The sequence below is a fragment of the Mirounga leonina genome, unplaced genomic scaffold, assembly GCF_011800145.1.
Source record: "Mirounga leonina isolate KUSES-001 unplaced genomic scaffold, KU_Mleo_1.0 Mir_115, whole genome shotgun sequence".
NCBI lineage: Eukaryota > Metazoa > Chordata > Mammalia > Carnivora > Phocidae > Mirounga > Mirounga leonina.
Genome location: NW_023270268.1, coordinates 36,648,695 through 36,668,978, shown reverse-complemented (window position 1 = coordinate 36,668,978; position 20,284 = coordinate 36,648,695). Strand labels below are relative to the sequence as shown.

Here is a 20,284-nt window from a genome sequence, read left to right as displayed (position 1 = left end):
TCCCACATTGGGCTCCCTACTCAGCAGGGAATCTGCTTCTCCCTCTGACCCTACCCCCTCTTGTGCTCTCTCTCTCTCTCAAATAAATAAAATAAAATCTTTAAAAAAAAATCTATTCTCCTCCTCTTGGGAAGTTGGTTAGATCCAGTTTCTGAGGTCCCAGTGGCTAGGCAGAGTCACATGGTATTCACTAATGGAATAGAAGGATGTATCCCACTACTGGGTTTAGGTTTTCAGACCATGGGGTGCCCCTTCGCATTCTTTTCCTTCCCACTGGCCACTAGGTAGACATGGCAGCAATCCAGGTTCAATCACGTAGACATCCCTAGGGCATGATGGGAGCCATGACCTGGAAGGGGACCTGGGGCCCTAAATGACCAAGTGGTTCCATGTCATATGACCTGGATCACTCATCTCAGACCTTCACACAAGGCAAAAATCAACTTTGTTATTTGAAGCAATGTATTCTTCAGTCTCTTTGTTATAAAAGGCTAGCCTTACTCTGACTAGCACAGAAATGATTATATTTGCCCTGATGAATTTTTCTTCAGGAAAAACTCATGTTATTGCAGCCTCATTGGAAATCTGTTTTCCTACTAAAAATTGAAAGAATTAAAGGTGCTACTATCTTAAGGCTTCAAACTATTCACTTGCAGAGTTTGTATTTACATTTTTGTATGCATTGTTTACATCTCTCTGTGCCACAAAGCTTGACACAGAACCCTGAGACTAATCTACACACCCATGAGAAAATTTATTGTGTTTTAGCTATAATAGGAGCAATTACTGAGTCTTGCACAGAACATTAAAACAGAGAAGAGATATAATACCAGTGATATTGTTATCAGAAAACACAATTCAAAAAAGCTTACATGGCTGGAAACTGGAAAGAGTTCATACCACAGATTTTTACAATTTATGCAACCGAATTTACTTTATATTATTAATGAAATAAAATTCTAAAAAGATCAGCTCAATATACTTTTCTTGGTCTTTGGCTTTCTGGACCTCTGCGCACTACCTGAGGTGATTAATTGCCCCTCCTCCTTTCTTAAAACTTTCTCCTTTCTTAGCTCTCCTAACACCGCCTCCGGTTTGCAAAGTCACGGTCTCCTCCTGGGATCCTCCTTTCTCTCCGTGCTACGTTCTAGGTTGGTGTTTGCCAGGACTCTGTTTTTAGCCTTCCCTCGCTCCACAGGCTCTGTGATACCAGTCACACCCACGGCATCAGCTGCCATCGGCACGTGAACTCTCAAATGAACCTCCAACTCCCAGCAGGACAATGTGCCAGAGCCCCACACTACACGCCTATACTACCTTCTAGAAATTATCACTGGAATGTCTGATGACAGCTCACGCTTAGCACCGAGACCTGTCCTCAAAACTTCTTTCCCCTTCCTCCCTTCTTCTGTGCTTTCTATTCCGGGCAGGGGAACCACCACCAGCCAGACACCCAATCAGAAATCAGGGCATCATCCTCTCTGTCTCTGTCTCACCCCCATCCTACCTGTCAGCAGGTCCTAAAAACCCTAAAAACCTTGTGACCTCTCAGATCCAAGCCTTCTCTCCAAATCCACTGCCACTCCCTGAGTTTTGGCTCTATCATTTATTCATTCAACAAATATTTAATCGTGCTGCTCCCACGGGCCAGGTACCGTCTTAGACACTTGGGGTACAGCAGCGATGAACACTGCCCTCAGGGAGCTTACATTCTAGCCTGGGGAAACAGACAACATACAATGAACACTAGAAAGTGTGCGTGAGTGTGTGTGCGCACGTGCGCGAGCACGCACATGTGCGTATGTGTGCATGTTTGCACATTAGAAGGTAACATGCCATGAAGCATGGACTGGTTTCTAAAGAAGGGCAGGGAAAGGGGGACCTGGGAGACTCGGGTGGATGAAGTGCATGGTAATTTTAAGTGAAGCATTCTGAGCAGTCTTACTGAGAAGGTGACATTTAAGCAAAGGCTTGAAGGAGGTGGGAGAGCCCGTGGGCCATAAAGCTGCTGGGGAAAAGCTGTCTGCAGAGAGGACACAGTAGGAAGGAGAGCTAAGGGCAGTGTGGCTGAGGCGGAGTAAGTGAGGGAGAGGAGAGCAGAGCCCCAGGGGAGGGCAAGGGCAGCACATGGGGAGGAGGGAGAGCACTGGAGGCCTTGTAGGTCCAGGACTTGGGCTGGGAGTCTGCAGGAAATCTTTCTTCTGGATCACTATCCCCACAGGAACATAAACATCACCTCCAGCCTCTAATCCATCCCCCCGCATCATGGCAGCCAGAGATCTTCATAATTTCATCCCTCCACTTCCCAGCTCCTTCACCACCTCCATGCCTGGCGTCCACACTCCTTAGCTGGGCATTCGAAGCATCCGATGACCTAGTCCCTCCCTGCCTCTACACTCATGCTCCAGCCTGTGGTTGAGCTGTCCACCTCCCCCCACCTTTGCACAGGTAGGTTTCACCGCCCCAGGTGCCATTTATCATCAGCTGCCACCTGACATGTTCCTGCACACCCTTTAGGTCCCTCTGCCCCGGTGGCCTTCCCTGCCCTGCCATCCCACCTCTTCCTCTGCCCCAGGCTGAGTCAGGCTGCCCTCTCGTGGTGCATGCCCCCAAATATGGTTCCCAAACTACTTGCACTTCTACTTTTTCTAATTCTTCCACTTCTTCTCTAATGCTGCTGCCGCCACCATCAGTACTGACCACCAGATCTGTCTCTCAGAGGGGAGTGGGCCCCCTGGGGGCAGGAACAGCCTTTCTTCTACAAATCTTTAGTAGCCGGCTCTCCCCTTTCCTCCTCCCATCCAGCTACATACTGATCTTACTGTTCTCATACCTGCGCAGATCTTCCGGCCCCAGGACCTTTGAACTTGCTGTTCCCTCTATCTGGAACACTTTTCCCCCAGATCTGCACAGGGCAGACTCCTTCATTTTATTTAGGGGCCTGCCCACATGCCACCTCCTGGTATGTGGGCCAGTCACATGTCACAATACCTGACACATAACAGGTGTTTAAAAATAAAATGTATTGAATAAATACTAATTGAAGCAAATACTCTTTTCTTCCTTGGATGTAGAAAAGAGTATCTGATTCATATTCATGAATGCAAAAAAAAAAAGCATTCAATAAACATTGCGTATCTACGGCTAATAACCTTATTGCTGGCTGAACACTGTCCTAGGAGAGTGAAAATCGCACCTCTGTCATGAGGCACAGGACATTCATGAAGAGGCAGCTTCCACTACAAAGACTTGGGAGAGCCACGACCATGTCCCGTGAAGGGAAACATTGGGGCCACCAACATGCATGGACATCAGCTCCTACATTCCCTGCCTGCTGGCCCAGATCTGCCCTCTCACTAGACTAGAGGAGCGGGCACATTCTAGGACCCACTGCCTTTAAGGGGCCATAAAAATTAGTGATTCCTGAAGCTGAGCCAGTACCTGGGAAGGCAGCAGGCACAGCTGGTGACCCAGACCCCACAGTCCCAGGGGACTCAGAAGCCCAAAGTGGGGCCATGTCGCTGGGAGTCCTGCTCACTCTAAGTGTGCATTTATAATGACAAGTCAACTCCATGTTTTTAAAGATGGATTAAATGACAGTAATTAATTAAACATGCATACTCCTCCCTCTTTCCACCAAGGACTTCAAGCAGCTCCTAAAGATACAGAATGTGCAATAAAATAGAAGTAGGTCAAAAGATCAAGGCCAGAGAAAATGAGGGCAGAGATAGCCAGAGCAGCTGGTCCCCCCCAGGAACTGCGCCTCTCAAATGGGAGCTCCAGAAATGGCCCTGTCAGGGGATCCTGCTGTGGCTGTGACGGAATGAGGGGCCCTGGGGCCTGGCCTGGCCTGACCATGACCTCGCAGAGTAGGAAGGAGGCCGGGCCCAGCAAGCCTGCAGGCCACTGCAGTAAATGAAACACCATCGTGGGTCCACCTCTCAGTATGACCAGCTCAGTGCTTCAGTCCATCCCCTTAGTTAGACTTCACAAGTCTGTGATCAGGGATGGACTACTGTCCCCACATTCCAGGACAGAGCGCTGGGGCTCACAAAGGTGAAGGGTTTTGCCCTCTGTCAAAAAGGTTACAAAGTCCTCAGAGGATTCCACGGCAGAGGATGTAATCTATCATGAGGCGCTGGATGGGCAATTATGACTCATGATTCTAAGGTCCTGAATTCACTCTGCAACCAACTAGTCCAACAACTATTTTATGCCAGGCTCGGGCTGGGCACCAGTGATAAAGGAGCAAGACCCAATACCCTTGAGGAGCCAGCCAGTGGCGTGGGAAGGGCAGAGACCATCATGCTGGAAGACACGCTGCAAAGCATGAAGGTGCACAGGGGAGGCCCTGCATGCTGGCGGGCAGCTGTGCCCAATGGGCACCCTCTGTAGGAGCAGCTAGGGTAACCTCCAGAGCCTCGAGGTGCTCAGGGGTCCGACTGGTCTGGAGACAGACCCCTGGTCTGAGCCAAGCCACTGAAATTCTCACATCTGGGAGCAGAAGCCACAAGTCACCAGGGCTAAAGCATGGTATTGTCCACGGAGTCCTGGAGGCTGCCCCGAGTCTGGCCAACTGAGAGGCCTGTTGGCCTATCCATTCCTGGGCAGTTCAAAGGGCAGATACCCACAGTCTATGCTGGTGGTGCAAGGCCACTTCTCTGAGCTGCCCTGCCTGCACCCTCTCCATGTCCTCCTGCCATCCCAGACACTCCAGACCATCCCCCGATCCAGACACCACACGGTTAATACCCAGCCCGGCAAGTGGCCTCCAGCCCTGCCCCAATCCTAAGGCCAGTTCAGGACTGGTCGTTACTCTATTCTGAGGCCCTTCCCGTAAGCCCCCTTTTCAGTGGCAGTACTTGGTACAAGCAGAGAAGCCATGCTCACACAGCAGCAGGGGTTGCCCAGACGAGGCAGCATCTCAGGGGAGCCTGTGAGGAGCTGTAGGAGTGGGTCACGCGGGGACGGGGCGAGCAAGCTAAACAGCAGGGGCAAAGGCCTGATGGGCTAGGGGGCCGGCGAGAGGGGGCAGAGCAGGGGTAGAAGGTCCCAGCAGGAAGGCTGGCACAGGCTAGAGACCAGAGGAAGAAAGCCAGTGTCTGCATGGCCCTCGACCCAGGGGCTCTTCCAACCCATGGGACGGACACTGCGACATGCACCCAGGCTTGTTAACGTAGAAGGGACGTAAGTACCCAGGCTGCGAGCTCCGTGACCTCTAGTAGGGAAGGAGAGAGTGCATGAAAGCCTACAGCCAGGCACTATTTCAGGATGTGTTTATATCTAAGGGTTCACTTTCTCTTCTCCATATAATCCTGGACGGTGAGAAGCCTGGAGACGCAGAGTCACCCTGAATCCCCCTCCCTGGGGTTCACACCACCATCCACTAGAAGGAACAGGCCTGGCTGCAGGGAGGCAACCCATGGTTCCCCCAGACCGGCCCTGCCCGGGGCAGGCTGGCATCCAGAAGCATTCCATCCGCATGACGTCTTCCTCACTGAGCACTTCCCTCCGTCTCCTCCGCTCATTCGGTCAACACTGCGAGGGATGTTATGCGCCCCCTGACACGGCGCTGAGGCCCTGCCCGTCGTTTCAGCGCTAACCCGGCCTCTCATTTTAGAGCCGTATGCAATCTGTTGGATTATTTTTCATCCTAAGGGCATTCAACCAGGAACATGCTATCCCTAATCCCGTGAAAAATGAAAAGGTGGAAGTCAGGTCTCACATGTATATGGCTCTGCAGCTGGGGGTGCACGTTCTCCTCTATCGTGCGTCACTTCCTCCTGACCCAACGGTCAGCAGCAGCATCCCCACTGCACAGATGGGAGGGGGAGGCTCAGAGACTAAGGGACTTTCCTGCTGCCTCAAACAGCACAGCTGCCCCAGGGTCTGAGGACATCTGGCCCTGCGCTCACTGCACTGTGTCCCAGCTCTTTTTCAAACTGCAGAACATGGGAGGGGAGAGTGGGCCTCACACTGGCCTGAACCCAAATCTCAGTTCATCTGCTGTGTGGCCTTACACAGCTGTCCTTGCCTCTCTGGGCCTGCTCCTTCTCCACTGGGAAATGGCAATTAACACACAGGATTGCTTTTGAAGATCAGGCTCTTGGCAAACAGGACGTGCTCAACAAACGTAGCTTATTCCCCTTTTCTGCCATTCTCCAGCCAGCATTTTGATCGGACAGAGAACAGATTCTTGAAAATGACTAGCAGGAAAAGTGCAATTTACCTGTTAGCCACCAGAGTGCAGTCAATTTCTGGTCGCTTCGTTTTGGGAATGACATACAGTGGGTACCTGTCCCCGTGTCGAATGAACACATGCACTGAGACCAGCTTAAAATGATGCGGGGCGTGACCTGTGGGAGAGGAGCATATCGCCTGGTTAGCACTCAGGAGGTGTGGATCCTGTCCACTTCGCACAGGTGGAGGGATGAGCATGGCAGGAGGGTGCTGGTGTAGGGGGTGGTGCTCACAAGGTGGGTGGAGAAATGGAGACAGGGCTGGTTATGTCTCAGACCCCCCAGAAGTAACAGGCTCTGGGGGTGTGGGCTGGGGGCTGGAGGCCAGTGAAATGGGGGCACGATGATTCAGGTGGCCTCACTCACATCCACAGCCTAGAGGGAGGCCTACAGAAGTGCTAGAAACAATGACTTCTGCTTTGAAGCTCCATGGAACAGGGGCTCCCAGCTGGCTCAGTCGTTAGAGCACGTGACTCTTAATCTCAGGGTTGTGAGTTCAAGCCCCACTTGGGTGTGGAGCCTACTTAAAAAAATAAATAAAATAAATAAAGCTCCATGAAACAAATCAGGGCACAAATTGATAAAAATATTCAATATCATTGATTGATACACTTTCAAAAAAGCAGAACTCAACATAGAAATCCTATTTTCCTACATTTTTACCGCAAGATACCAACAGAGCATCCCGCATCCTGTGGATGTCCTAAGCCCCGAGAGAGTTTACTGGAAAGGGGGGGTAGATGGGGGTGACACCCTAGAGTCCGTCAAGCCTACCTTTCCATCTCTGGTATCTCACCAAAAACCATGATGGAGAATATGTACAGAGGGCTTCTCGTGAGCTGTCCAGAGCAGTTACGGAAGCCTCCGGGCAGCCCTGTGAGTAGGGACTGCTAGTTACGCCCATTTCACGATGAGGAAGCTAAGACTTGGGAACTCACAGGGGCACGGCCTAGTGGCAGCTGCAGGATTTGAGCCCAGGCTGTCTGGCTCCTTCCTACCATGCTGTGCCACTTGAAGAACAACTAGTCCCCAGAGGGGTGCGGGTCCAGGTGCCACGCTGGGCAGCGCAGGCAGGCCTACCTTCCATGCTGCGCTCAGCCACGCTGGGAATGTTGCAGTACAAGAGAGCTTCGTAAATGGGGTCCGTCACGGGGGGCTCTGTCACTGGCTCAGGCATGACTCTCTTTCGACTCTTGCTACTCACTCCATTCTTAGCTGTGGACACGGGGGTCAGGTGGACTGCAAGGGAAGCAAAGCAGGCCATGACATGTGCAGTCACAGGAGGCACCACGCCAGCCGCAGGGTCCCAGAGCGCGGCTGGACTTGCACCAAGTAACTCTTCTCTCCCTCGGCACTAGGGTGGGCTTCAGTCCAGCAAGCGGTCAGCTTCTCAACAAGAACTTTCTTGAGCCCTCAGTGTGCCCTGCCTCTTTCTCAATGCCATTACCTTCTCCTGACCAATAATTAGTTGTGCAAAAGGCAGGTGGGCCACCCCGGAGAAAGGGGCCTCGCTCCAGTGGTAAAGGAAGAACTTCGGGCAGCCTGGTTACCTCATTCCTAACGCCCTTTGAATTCTGGTAAATACCAGAGAGGAAACCCATCACCTTTTGAGTGCCTACGAAGTGCTAGATGTGCTGACAGATCTCATTTGATATCATCTGCTTTGCACTTTGGGGTCCCCAAGAGCCCAATGGCAGGCGTCACTCATTAAGCTTCCCAAGACCACTTTACAGAGGAGAGAGCCTAGTGCCAAGAGGGAGACGGAGGCAGCCACCCAAGGCGGATGTGGTGGATGGAGCCCCATGTCAAGCTCATTCCTCTGCCTCCCAGCCAGGTTCTCCCCACCAGTCTTCTGGGTGTCATGCATTCGTCCTGCAGTCTGTCCATCTAGCACCCCTCTTTCTGTGGGTGAACTGCTCCTTCCCAGCGTCCCTGCCCCAGGTGGGGCAGGGGTGGGGGGACATGTGACTGAGTCAATGAGGATAGTGATGGGGCAACTCGTCTCCTTTTCCTTGACAGAGGTCCTGTGCACACACTAGCAAAGGGTCTCTCGTATGCTGATCTCTAGGAATGGAAACCCGGCGCTGCTCCAGCTACCTGTCCCTCCTTGGACAATCTCTGTCTGCAGGGGGAGAAAATGATGCTGAATAGAGACAAGGCAGACCAACACATGCAGAGACCTAATCAGAGAGACAGAGAGAGAGAGAGAAAGACCTGAGGACATCATTCTTGGAGACTCTGGGTTCAGATGTGGCTGAAGCCAGAACCTCTCTTAGATGTCCCAGTAATATACATCATACATAACCCTTCTTGCTTAAGCTAGTTTGAGTTGGGCTTTAGTTACTTTCAACCAAATGAGTCCTGACTAATAGACTTTATGAATTACTTATAAGCAGATGTAAGTCCATCTTCTGGGTCAATGGTCCCCAACTTTTCCATGTATGCGGGACCTCTTTGCAGCATCACAGATTTTCTGGAACTCTCTACACAATGATAGTTGTACTTTTAGCGTCCACCAACTGAGGAAATGCACAGAAATAGCCGTGCCCAAGTATCATTTAATTTCTAAAAGGTTTATTAATCACCAGAATATATATACATACATTTGAACAATAGCTAAAACAGGGCCCAACCACCAGCCTAAATCCATTTAAATTCCCTAATTCCTTCTACAGATTTTTCTAAATAAATACTTAAGACTTCCCTTTGGCAAACAGATGTTATAAATAAAGGTAAAAGACAAACAATCCACTGAAAGAAAAATATTTGCAACGTACGTAACAAATTATTAATATACAAAATGCATATGAGCTCCTACAACTAAAAAATCAGTAAGGGATATGTGCAGGCCAAGTACAGAAAAATAAATACCAACCAAATAGCATCTTTTCATATGTTCAATGTTATTCATACTTAAATGCAAAATAAAACAACAGCCTCTGATCCCGCCTATCAGACTAGAATATCCTGTTTTTATAATAATACCAGTGCTGGCAAGGGTGTAAAAACTCACTTCCACACCGCAGGTGAGAGTGAAAATAGAAACCTTTTGGAAGGATTTGGCAGTATCTGCTAAATGTTATATGTGCCTTATCCCTGATCCCTTGACTCTACGTCTTGGAATCTACTCATCAGACATCAATTCCAGTCATAAAGATGTATGGCCAAGGAGACTGGTTGCAGTGCTGTTTGTAATAACAAGAAAGGGAAATCGACTAGGTATCCATCATTAACAGAACAGAACGTTACACCCATATTGGGGAATATTCTGCTACAGTTAAAAAGACTGGAAAAGAATCAAAGATAAATGAAGTGAGGTGAATAAATCAAGCTACTGGGTAAGAAAAAACAAACTATAAATGTATGAATATACAGGCATTTGTTTATTATGTAAATGCGTAGATGTCTATAAGGACACCCATTATAATGCAGCAGTGGTTTCCTCTGGGGAATGGATGGAATAGGGGGTGAAGAAGTATTTTTACTTGTTTTTCTATAAATGTCTATATTGTTTTACAGTCTACACACATCTATATTTACAGTAAGCATGTGTTACATACTTCCTCTATGTACAAACATATATGTATCTTTCTATAACGTCTACTCATATTCTTTTATTAGCAGATTTTCATTCATTACTTGTATTACTTGTATTACAACAACCATCACAGAGCTATAGAATTGGTCCTTCACCAATTCAAAATTAGTCCTTTGGTTGGCCCTATATTCACTTTCTTCCCAGCAGCTGGAAACGGCCAGATCTGGTAACATACAAGCTCAGATGTCTAGAGGTAATTTACCATTGGGGGATTGGTGCCAGAGTAAGGGAAGGAGAAAAGTATATGTCTGAAGGCAGCATCTTAATGACCCAGCAATTCTGGCTGTGTGGCAACCCTGAGTCCTTAACTCTGCTCTCTTATGAAATGGTGCCAGATTCTGGTCCCTTGGCCATGCCTGTGAAGCTAAGGACACATGAACATATGAGTGACACGGGGACATAGGGGCATAGGTTTGCTAGTTTACCTGTAAGCACATGGGGTAAGGCCTATGGGAACCACCACCACTTGGGAACTGCTCTAGACTGAATGTGTCCCCTTAAAATCCACATGTTGAAACCCTAACCCCCAATGTGATGGTATTTGGAGGTGCGGCCTTTGGAAGATGATTAGGTCAAGTGGGATTAGCCTCCTTATAAATGAGACCCCAAAGAGTAAACCCCTCCAATTTTAATCTCAGGAAATAAACTGAGGGTTGCTGGAGTGGTGGGGGGTGGGAGGGATGGGGTGGCTGGGTGATAGACACTGGGGAGGGTATGTATTATGGTGAGTGCTGTGAATTGTGCAAGACTGTTGAATCACAGATCTGTACCTCTGAAACAAATAATACAATATATGTTAAAAAAAAAAAAAAGAAGATAGTAGGAAGGGAAAAATGAAGGGGGGGGAATCGGAGGGGGAGACGAACCATGAGAGACTGTGGACGCTGAGAAACAAACTGAGGGTTCTAGAGGGGAGGGGGGTGGGAGGATGGGTTAGCCTGGTGATGGGTATTAAAGAGGGCACGTATTGAATGGAGCACTGGGTGTTATACGCAAACAAGGAATCATGGAACACTACATCAAAAACTAATGATGTAATGTATGGTGATTAACATAATAATAATAATAAAAAAAGAGTAACCCCCTCCCTGCCCCTCCACTATCTGAGTTTACAGAGAAAAGATGCCTTCTCAGAAGTGGGCCTTCACAGACACTGAATCTGCTGGTGCTTTGATCCCGGACTTTCAGTCTCCAGAACTGAAAAAAATAAACTTCTGTTGTTTTATAAGCTAGCCCTTTTATGGTATTTTTATTAAGCGACCCAATGGAATAAGAAGGAATCATGATAGCTGGGCCCAAAGGACCCATTCACAACCCAAGGAAGCAGTGGTTTGAAAGTCACAGATAAAGACTGGGTGATAGAGGCCTTCAGTCCAGAGATTTTATGTGCTGCTTCCCGGCATCTGGGCCTGTCAGCCTCACCCACTAGTTACTGAGATCACCCCATGCTGTTTGCACCCTCCTGAGTCACCAGAACGCAGGGCCAGCCCACACAGAGCCCTTCGACGGGTCCTCCAGATGCTAGACATCTGGGGGAGGTTCTGATGCACAGAGGCCATGGGGTAGATGTCCCCCCAGATCCACCCTCCTACCTCCTCGCCCCCAACTTAGTTCTCACAGTCCTGAACTGCCTGGAGCTGCCCCGACGGCCACAGGGTGTTTCTCCCCCCACCCCTCCTTTTGTGTCTAACCACCCTCATCCCACCCCGACATTCCTCTTCCACTGGCCCCCACCCCCGGTTCTTGCTGCCAGCTTGGCTCACAACACAGTACCCATCAACAGGGGTGTCCACAGTTGGTCAACCAGCCGCCCCAAACATCTGGAGGGTCAGGGCTATGTCTTTTTCATCTTTATATTCCCGGTCTGACCAGCACAGGGCAGGCCCCCTATACCGCCTGTTGAACTGGAAGCCTACTCTGAGCGGCGCTGTGCTTCACGCTTTCGATGAAGTGTTTCACTGGACAGAAGGAAGACAGGCAAGGGCCCAGGGTCAGGATCAGATCATTACTTATCAGCAAAGGCCCCTAGGCCATAAGGCCCTGTGTGGCCTTGGGCCTTAGACCACCTCAGCTACCTCGACTAACTCAGTGATCCACAGGATCAACAGGTGATCCTACAACCAGGTGTCTGTTGCCAGCTCATTACCAGGGAGTCACTTTGACTCACACACGGACAAGCTTAGAGCCCCTCCTCCAGGGCACCAAGCCAATGCCCATGAGCCCAAGCTCACCTCCCCATATCAGGGCCCTGGTATAGGACAGAGAACAAACATCTACCTCACACCTGGCCTTCCTCCACTAGCTCTAGCCTTAAGAACCTCCTACTAGTATGCAAGCCCTTCACAGACGCCTCAAATCTGACTTGACTGAGCATCGTGGGGGCTCCCATCCCGGGGTCAGATCACCACCCCTCCCCACCTTCTCTGGAGTGGCACTTCCCCCCAGGCCAACCCCGTGGCTGGGTGGGGGACTGTCATATTGCTCCTCTAGGATCCCGTCCTTGCCATACTGACTGGTCTAGGGACAGGGACTCGAGTCTAGCCAACTGTGCCAAAAAGGGCCCTTTCCAGGAAAGAACAGCTTCCCCATGTAGAAGAAGCAATTTTATAAGAACAGGGATGCCTGGGTGTCCCCGTGAAGGCAAACACGACGGGGCAAAAGTGCTGGCTCACCTCTCCATCACTGGCTCAGCTGCCTGAGTCACACCACTGACCACACCAGCAAAGACCCTCATGGGGCCAAAGGCGTGGCCCTGCCATCTGCCTTTTACCTTCCTGGCTCCAGGGCGTGCCTCTCCGCCTAGCCCTGGGCTGCTCATCTCCCCAGCGGACGGTAGTCACCTCTTGGGACTTGTCGTTTCCAGGGCCGCTAAGGTCTGTCCTCATTCACCCCTGCTGCCACGGCTGTCCACGGTTCTGAATGCAGGGAGGTGATATGGGGCTGCGGACTACTGAGTCACAAACGTGGGTTCGAGTCCTGACCTTGTTATTTCCCGGCTGCATGACCTTGGGCAAATCCTCCTGCCTCACTATGCCTCATTCCCTTCCCCTACCAGAGTGGTGGCGTGGATGGCCTGAGACGTCCCCTGTGGAGCACCGCACGGGGCCTGCCATGTGGTAAGGGATAAAGAAGTGCTATTTGCTCGTCAGTCCCCTTGAGGGGATTATTCTGGCTACTTCCAGGCTCTTAGAAGGTGCTCCCTTCAACTGGGGATCTGGAAGGGATGCTGACCCTCTGTGTCCACACCTTTCACAGAAGCACAATGAACCAGTCTCCCTTCCCCTCTCAACCACCCAATTTTAGCAGCTTTTCTGACTCCTTTAAATACATCCAGCTGATCCAAGATGGCACCTTCTTTTTTTTTTTTTTAAGTAAGCTCCACACCCAGTGTGGGGCTTGAACTCACGACCCTGAGATCAAGAGTCACTTGCTCTACTGACTGAGCCAGCCAGACGCCCCCAAGATGTCACCTTCTTATAAGCTAAAATACCCCCAGTTCTAGTATCCCCCAATAATCCAAAGGCTCTCGAGTTCTGTCTCCTGCGCTGGCCTGCCAAAGAATAATGATTTGCTCTACTGGCAGTTCCCACAATTCCCTCAGTGCTCCTCAATCCACCAAGTTGTCTTAAAGGTCCGTTGTGCCTCTACCCTGCACTGAATATAAAAATGACTGTGTGTAATTCTCAAATATAAGCCAGAACCACAACTGGAGACCCATTCTGTTATTTGCCTTTGGCCATTTGCTTTTACAGGCAGGAGTAGAAATCATGCTTAGGGATGCAAGGTGGAAATCAAGTCCACATTTGCATACTTTGAGAAACTTGGTTTTACATGGACAAGATTTTTTTTTTTTTAAGATTTTATTTATTTATTTGACACACTGAGAGAGAGAGTGAGCACAAGCAGGGGGAGCAGCAGGCAGAGGGAGAGGGAGAAGCAGGCTCCCCGCCAAGTGGGGAGCCTAATGAGGGCCTCGATCCCAGGACCCTGGGATCATGACCTGAGCTGAAGGCAGATGCTTAACTGACTGAGCCACCCAGGAGCCCCTGTGTGGACAAGATTGATCAAGCAGCTGAATCTATCCTTTCTGACCTATCTACTTTGGGCCACAATACAATACCAACTTTTCCTGTTCTCCTTATTCTTAACTATTCTTCATCCCTCATTCTTGTTGCCTCATGGTGAACCACTGTTCGGTAAGAATCTAGTAAGTGCTTTTGGTGCCAGTGATAAATAAGCCTGGTCCCATTTAGGGAGCCAGCAAACCACAGGAGGTATGACTCTTGGGGTTGGGACTCAGCAGGCTAGAGGTTTTGCCCTAGGCTGTTCCCAAGCTCTTATCTCTTCCTTGCCTGACCCTCCCTCTGAGGTCAGCCACTGAGCCCTAAGTCCACTGACTGCCAGAGCACAGGGACAGGGTTCCCACGGTGGCCTGAGCTTGAGCCCAGCTGTGGCCTCCCAGCGGGGACAGGAAATCTCACTGTTCTCTGGGGCAACTGATAACTGGCCTGGCCCAAACAGGGTCCTTTGGGTTAGATGACAGAAGCATCACCGACTCCAAATCATGACAGAGGGCGCCTGGGTGGCTCAGTCGTTAAGTGTCTGCCTTCGGCTCAGGTCATGATCCCAGGGTCCTGGGATCGAGTCCCACATCGGGCTCCCTGCTCGGCAGGAAGCCTGCTTCTCCCTCTCCCACTCCCCCTGCTTGTGTTCCTGCTCTCGCTATCTCTCTCTCTGTCAAATAAAAAAAAAAAAAAAAAAAAAAATCATGACAGAAACTAGAAATCAGAAAGCCATCCAAGGACAGGCCCCCAGAAAGAACTGTGAAAAGAACCTCAGTCATTCTTAACCATCTCATAGCCTGAATCCCCCTGCCTCGGCTTTGAGAATCTGATAAAAGTTACTGCTCCTCAACCCTGAAAAAGGACTACATACACAAGCTTCTGAATTTGCCTTCTGAGGGTTCACAGGAAACTCCGAAACCACACGAGATGATGCTGACATCTGTGGACTCAGGCTAACAACCCAATGTGCCTGGAAATAGTTTTCTGATTTCGACACCCTTGATAGATTTTTCTTTTTTCAAAATGAAAAGGGAGCTTTACAACTCACATAAACATTTGTTCATCCTAAAATAGCTGTTCAACACTAAGGTATAAAAAGAAGTGAAAATCACCCATAATCTTATCACCCAGAACAACCCACAGTCTACATTTTAGTGCATATGTGTAGCTGGATGTCCTGCCAGAGGTTATATCTATGCTTCCGTCCCTGCTCTGAGGAGTTTCACTGAGGCTCAAGGACATTGTTTCCCCTCTCCTCAAGAGGAACAAGTAAGGGGCGCCTGGGTGGCTCAGTCACTTAAGCCTCTACCTTCGGCTCAGGTCATGATCCCAGGGTCCTGCGATGGAGTCCTGCATCGGGCTCCCTGCTCTGCGGGAAGCCTGCTTCTTCCTCTGCCTGCCGCTCCCCCTGCTTGTGCCCTCCCTCTCTCTCTCTTTCTGACAACTAACTAACCAACCAACTAACTAACTAACAAGTAAGTTTTCGGTGTCTCAAAGGCCTACCTTTTGAGAGCACTAAACCCCACTGAGGCCACCAAACCAACTGCCCAGGAAGGCAGCTGGTCATCTGCCTTCTGTGGAAAGGGTCACAAGGAAGAGATGGCCAGGGGTGGGGACAGGCTTCAGGGAAGCCCCCTCACTGAGAGACAGTGCTGAGGGAGGGGCCTGCACCCTCAGGTACCTGGACTGACCAGCCAGCCCACCCTCTGCCGGATACCTGGGGCTGGGGAGAGGCAGAGCTCTGGCTGGGTTCCAGGTTCCCCAAGAGACACAGCCCCGGGCAGAGGGGTCCAGCCCCTTCGATGACACAGGAAATCAAGGGAGGGGCATGAGGTGATGCTGCAGCCCAAGCCGCACAGGTCAGAGACGGGCCATGCATCATGGTCGACTCCCTGTGCCTCGCACCCAGGGGGGCAGCCTGGCTCTGCTGGGCGTGTGAGGCACTGGGTGCTGACATCGAGACAGTCGCACAGCTCTCTCTGGGTGCAGCCTGACTTCATCCTCATATTCTGGATTCAGATTCTGCCCTCAAGACCTCATTCCTGGTTGTTTCCCCCGAACCACCCGGCCACCCTTCCCTCAGGGCCGAGCCGCTATCAAGATCACGGGGCTCCACCGCCGATTACCACTGACCTCAAGTCAAGGTGGACTTTCTCAGTTTTTTTGGTTTTTTTAAATGTCATCCAGCTTGGAGCAGGTGCCCTGATGCCAAGACAACAGGGACTGGGGCCCAAGTTCATCGGTGCAGTTGGCGCAAACTCCTTCCCACTGTGTCCTCAGCTCCCCTCCATCCCACAGTTACTCCAATGCAAACATCCCCCAGCTTTCTCTATTTTGTCCCTCTCCCCACACAGTCTTGGCATAGGGAGGTACCCTCCCTGAGTTTACTGGCTACTTTTACTAACATTCTCTTGTTTTACTAACTAGCCCTGATAGTCTCTTCTCTAAAACGGGAGATCACCTTCTTGCCAATACTGTTGAGTTGACACACACACACGTATTCCCATATAAAACACCGTATGTACTTTCGGTTACTATATTATGGACAACCTTGCACGTGACTACAGACGGATCTGTGCAATCACAGCATAATGGCTGCAAGAGTATTTACTGTTGGACTCTTCGGCTGCCTTCCCCGCCTTTGCCTCCTGTAAGTAATGCTGCAATAAACATCTTTAAATATACATTTCTATTCTCTTATCTAATTATTCTTCGTAGAAATTCTCTAAGATCAGAAACTGGGAAGGAAGGAAAGAAGGAGGGAGGGAGAGAGAGAGGAAGGGGAAAGAGAGAGAGGAGAAAAACAATGTCCTCCCCACCCCCAGAAGAATACTAGAAATGACCCCCACACATAAATGTGTCATTTTTAGCTCATGGAAGGGCATGTCCCCCTGTTATGTAACTACAACATTAACTTAGGACATATGATGAAAGCTGATTTGTCACACTTCATTTTGACACCTACAGAATTTTTTCACCCACAGATATTTATTTAACTCTATGGGGTAGTTGGACAGGAAGCATTCAGAGAAAAAGCAAAATTAAAACTCTCAGAAATCAAACAGAAAATAAACCTCCAAGAAAAGAATTGAAATAAAAAAATACTAAATGTAAAACCTAAGTGATAATGATGAACTTCTTAGGTTAAAAATGCAAGCCCTCATATTTAGTTCCTCATTTTTTCTGACTCCAATTCACCAAAATAAAATCCCAGGAGGAATCTTACTGTGGCTTTTAAAATAGAGTACATAGGGGCGTCTGGGTGGCTCAGTTGGTTGGGGATCTGACTCTTGATTTTGGCTCAGGTCATGATCTCAGGGTCCTGAGATGGGGCCCCCCTCATTGTGTTGGGCTCTGCGCTCAGCAGGGAGTCTGCTTGAGATTCTCTCTCCCTCTGCCCCTTCCCCTGCTTGTGCACTGTTTCTCTCTCTAAAAGAAATAAATCTTTTCAAAAAAATAAATAAATAAAATAGAGTACATAGTACATAAGACCCTTGGCATTCTAAGGGTTGCAGCCCCAAACCTTTGCCATGAAAACATTAAAATCTTCATGAATCCCCAGTTCACACACACCCCTGGGGCACATGCTTTTCTCCATAAAACAGACACAGGATGAAGAGCAGGAGTGAGGCCAGCTCAGCAGCCAGGAGCTCACTCCCAGCCATTATTATTCAAATCTGTGCCTCAGCAAAATCCCTGCCACCATCTACCATGGAGCTCAGGGTGCCTGCGAAGAGTGGGAGCCGTGAATGCCAACAGCCGACTACGAAGAGCAGGCTGAAGCCAGGGTCTGAACAACCAAGGCGAATGTGACAAAACCCAGGCACCTTACAGGGGCTCCTCACTCTCCTTCTCAGAGGCAATTTTCTTTTAATTTACACACTGCTCTAGCAAAGCTTGGTTACTCTCCTTCCCAGAGGGCAATGGATCCTCTGGGGAAAGGTGAGGGGTGTGGGGGTTGGAGGCTGCGGGAAAATGATGGCTCTGTGGGAAGAGAGGTACCAGAGAAACCACTGAAGACTCACACATACTGTTCACACACACCGCTCACACACACTCACACACCACATATATACAACTCACACACACTAAGCTGGTTCAGCTGGGGTGCCCACTGAACACACACAGAGCTGATTAAGCGGAGGCTCCTCAGCTGCCTACCTGCTTCCCTCGGCTTTGGGGCCCCACCTCTCGGCTGCCATTCTGTCACCTTCATGGCCTCCCTTCCTCTGTCTGCCCAGATCTCATCTTTGCCCTGTCCTCTCTTCCTCCTACCTGTACCACAGGGCGCAAACTCCCAAGGTGCCAGGGTTCTGCAAGTGGAGACCATGGAGAAAGGAAGAGCTTGCACTTCCCACAACGGGGGTGGCCAGAACCCAGCTGTGGGCTCCAGCCACTGTCCCTGCAAGAGACCATGGGTCTCGGCTTGCTGGACAGTTTTTTTTTTTGTTTTTTTTTTTTAAAGAGGGGCTAGAAGTTTATGTGAAATTGCCTAAATTCTAAAACATTGGTAAATAAATGTAAAAATGTGAAAACACTGGTTGAGCCGAACAAAACTGTCAGTCTGGAGTGGCTTCCGCATGCTCCTGGTCTCCCCAGGTCAGGGCTTCAGGAACAGTGAACACAAAGTCCCCCAGCAGGGTCTCTCTAAGGCTCAGATCCTGAAACCACTTTCCGACAAGACATGGTGCCCAGCTGGCCCTCAGGTACCTCATCAACACCTCCAACTCCTCGTCCTGCTCCACACCCAGCTTGTCCACTTGCCTGGGCCTTATCTAGACCCGGGGAGCCCCACATGGTTCCCTCCCAGTCCGGACACATTCTGGGCATTTTCTTTAGACTTTGGCATATTTAACCCAGGTGGAGATGAGACGTTCATGTGAATGAACACACAAATGCCTGACTGAATGAGGCATCTACTGAACTACCTGAGCCAGACTCCTGTGTGTCATCATGGCGTCTTCCCCTTCTCCCCTCACCCTGGCCCACTCTACCACCCAATTAGCTCGACGTCCCACAGCCTCGCCTGCCGCTTTGGCTTTGCTTCTTCTTCCAGGGCCAATACCTTCAAGGTGCCCCCTCAGTCTTTCATGGAGGCAAAATTGCCTGAGTTGCCACCAGGCTTCACCCTCCCATCAGCCCCCGAACAGGGAGTGCCCAGGATTTGTGCTTACTAGACTCACCCAGGGAGCTTGTCAAAAGTGCAGATTTCTGGGTCCCACACCTGCCAAAATTCTGATTCTGTAGGGAGGGGCACAAAATGTGCTCATTTTCGGTTGTGGAACATGCATTCTTTACAAGTCTCCAGAGCCACTCTGCTCAAGGTGCTCAGGAGACCACACCTGGGCAAACACTATCCTGGACTGTGGTCCTTCCAAGCCCTCAATCTCCTGGTGTGTTCCCTACTTCCAGTGGCTGGCTCCCCACAGCCTTCAGGATATAATGTAGGGATGGAGGTGGCCCCAGCGTTTGTCCAACTTAATAGCTACACATAGGTGACTAACTGGGTCCTACTCTCTTTCACTCTGTCTTTGCACACCCACCTCCATCTGCAGGAATGCCCCTCCCACCTTCCTCCATGGCCAACTCCTACTTACCCCTCAAGGATGAAGCTCAGATGTCACCTCTGCTGGGGAGTCTTCCTGAATTCCCAGACTGGATTAGCTTCTTGTCCTCTACCTCCCATATCACCCTGCCATAAATGATCTCTAATTCATTTTATTTAACAAACACACATACAGTGATCACTGTGTGTCAGGCACTGTTATAGGTGTCTTAAAATATGAGCTCACTAAATCCTTTACTAACCCTGTGAAATAGGGACTATCGTTATCCCCATTCTACAGATGAGGAAACTGAGGCAGGGAGAGGGTAAATAACATGGCTGAGGTCACCTAGCTGGTAAGTGGCAGGACAGGGATTCAATCTGGGCAGTCTGGCTTTTTCTTAGAGCCGTGCGCTCCACCACTGTCCCCCCTCCCCCCGCCATCACCTTACATGTTATTTATCACCTCTTACCTGTCCTAGCACATCACACACTGTATTCCAAGTGTCTGCTCGTGATTTTCCCCCAGTAGGACACACAGCTGCTGTGGTCCTTGAGGGATTAAGCTCCCAGCCCAGGACCTAACCTAGGGTGGAAACTCAAGGAACATTTGCTGAAGGACAAAGCTGTACACACTCATGGCACTGGATCAACAAGAAAAGATAAAATTCCTAAAACCTCAGAGTTTGAAGAGACTTTAAATGGAATCAGGCCTGATGACCTGCCTAATATCCTCCTCTTCACAGAGCAATGCTCCAGAGTTTGCACCCCATGCATTCTACCTCTGCATGCCACTGACTTTTAGGACCCTCCACTAGAATGTGGCCCCATGGTCACC

General features: G+C 49.9%; 1 protein-coding gene across 4 annotated transcripts in view; it reads right to left on the bottom strand.

The window, feature by feature from the left end:
- PXYLP1 (2-phosphoxylose phosphatase 1) overlaps positions 1 to 20,284 on the bottom strand; it is a 69,486-nt gene that overhangs the window by 9,793 nt on the left and 39,409 nt on the right. For all 4 annotated transcript variants that reach the window (XM_034995943.1, XM_034995937.1, XM_034995951.1 and 1 more), the window contains 2 exons: positions 7,320 to 7,478; positions 6,230 to 6,356 (listed from right to left, as the gene is read on the bottom strand). In XM_034995943.1, the coding sequence (XP_034851834.1) occupies positions 6,230 to 6,356; positions 7,320 to 7,478 (286 nt within the window). The remainder of the gene's footprint in view (positions 1 to 6,229; positions 6,357 to 7,319; positions 7,479 to 20,284) is intronic.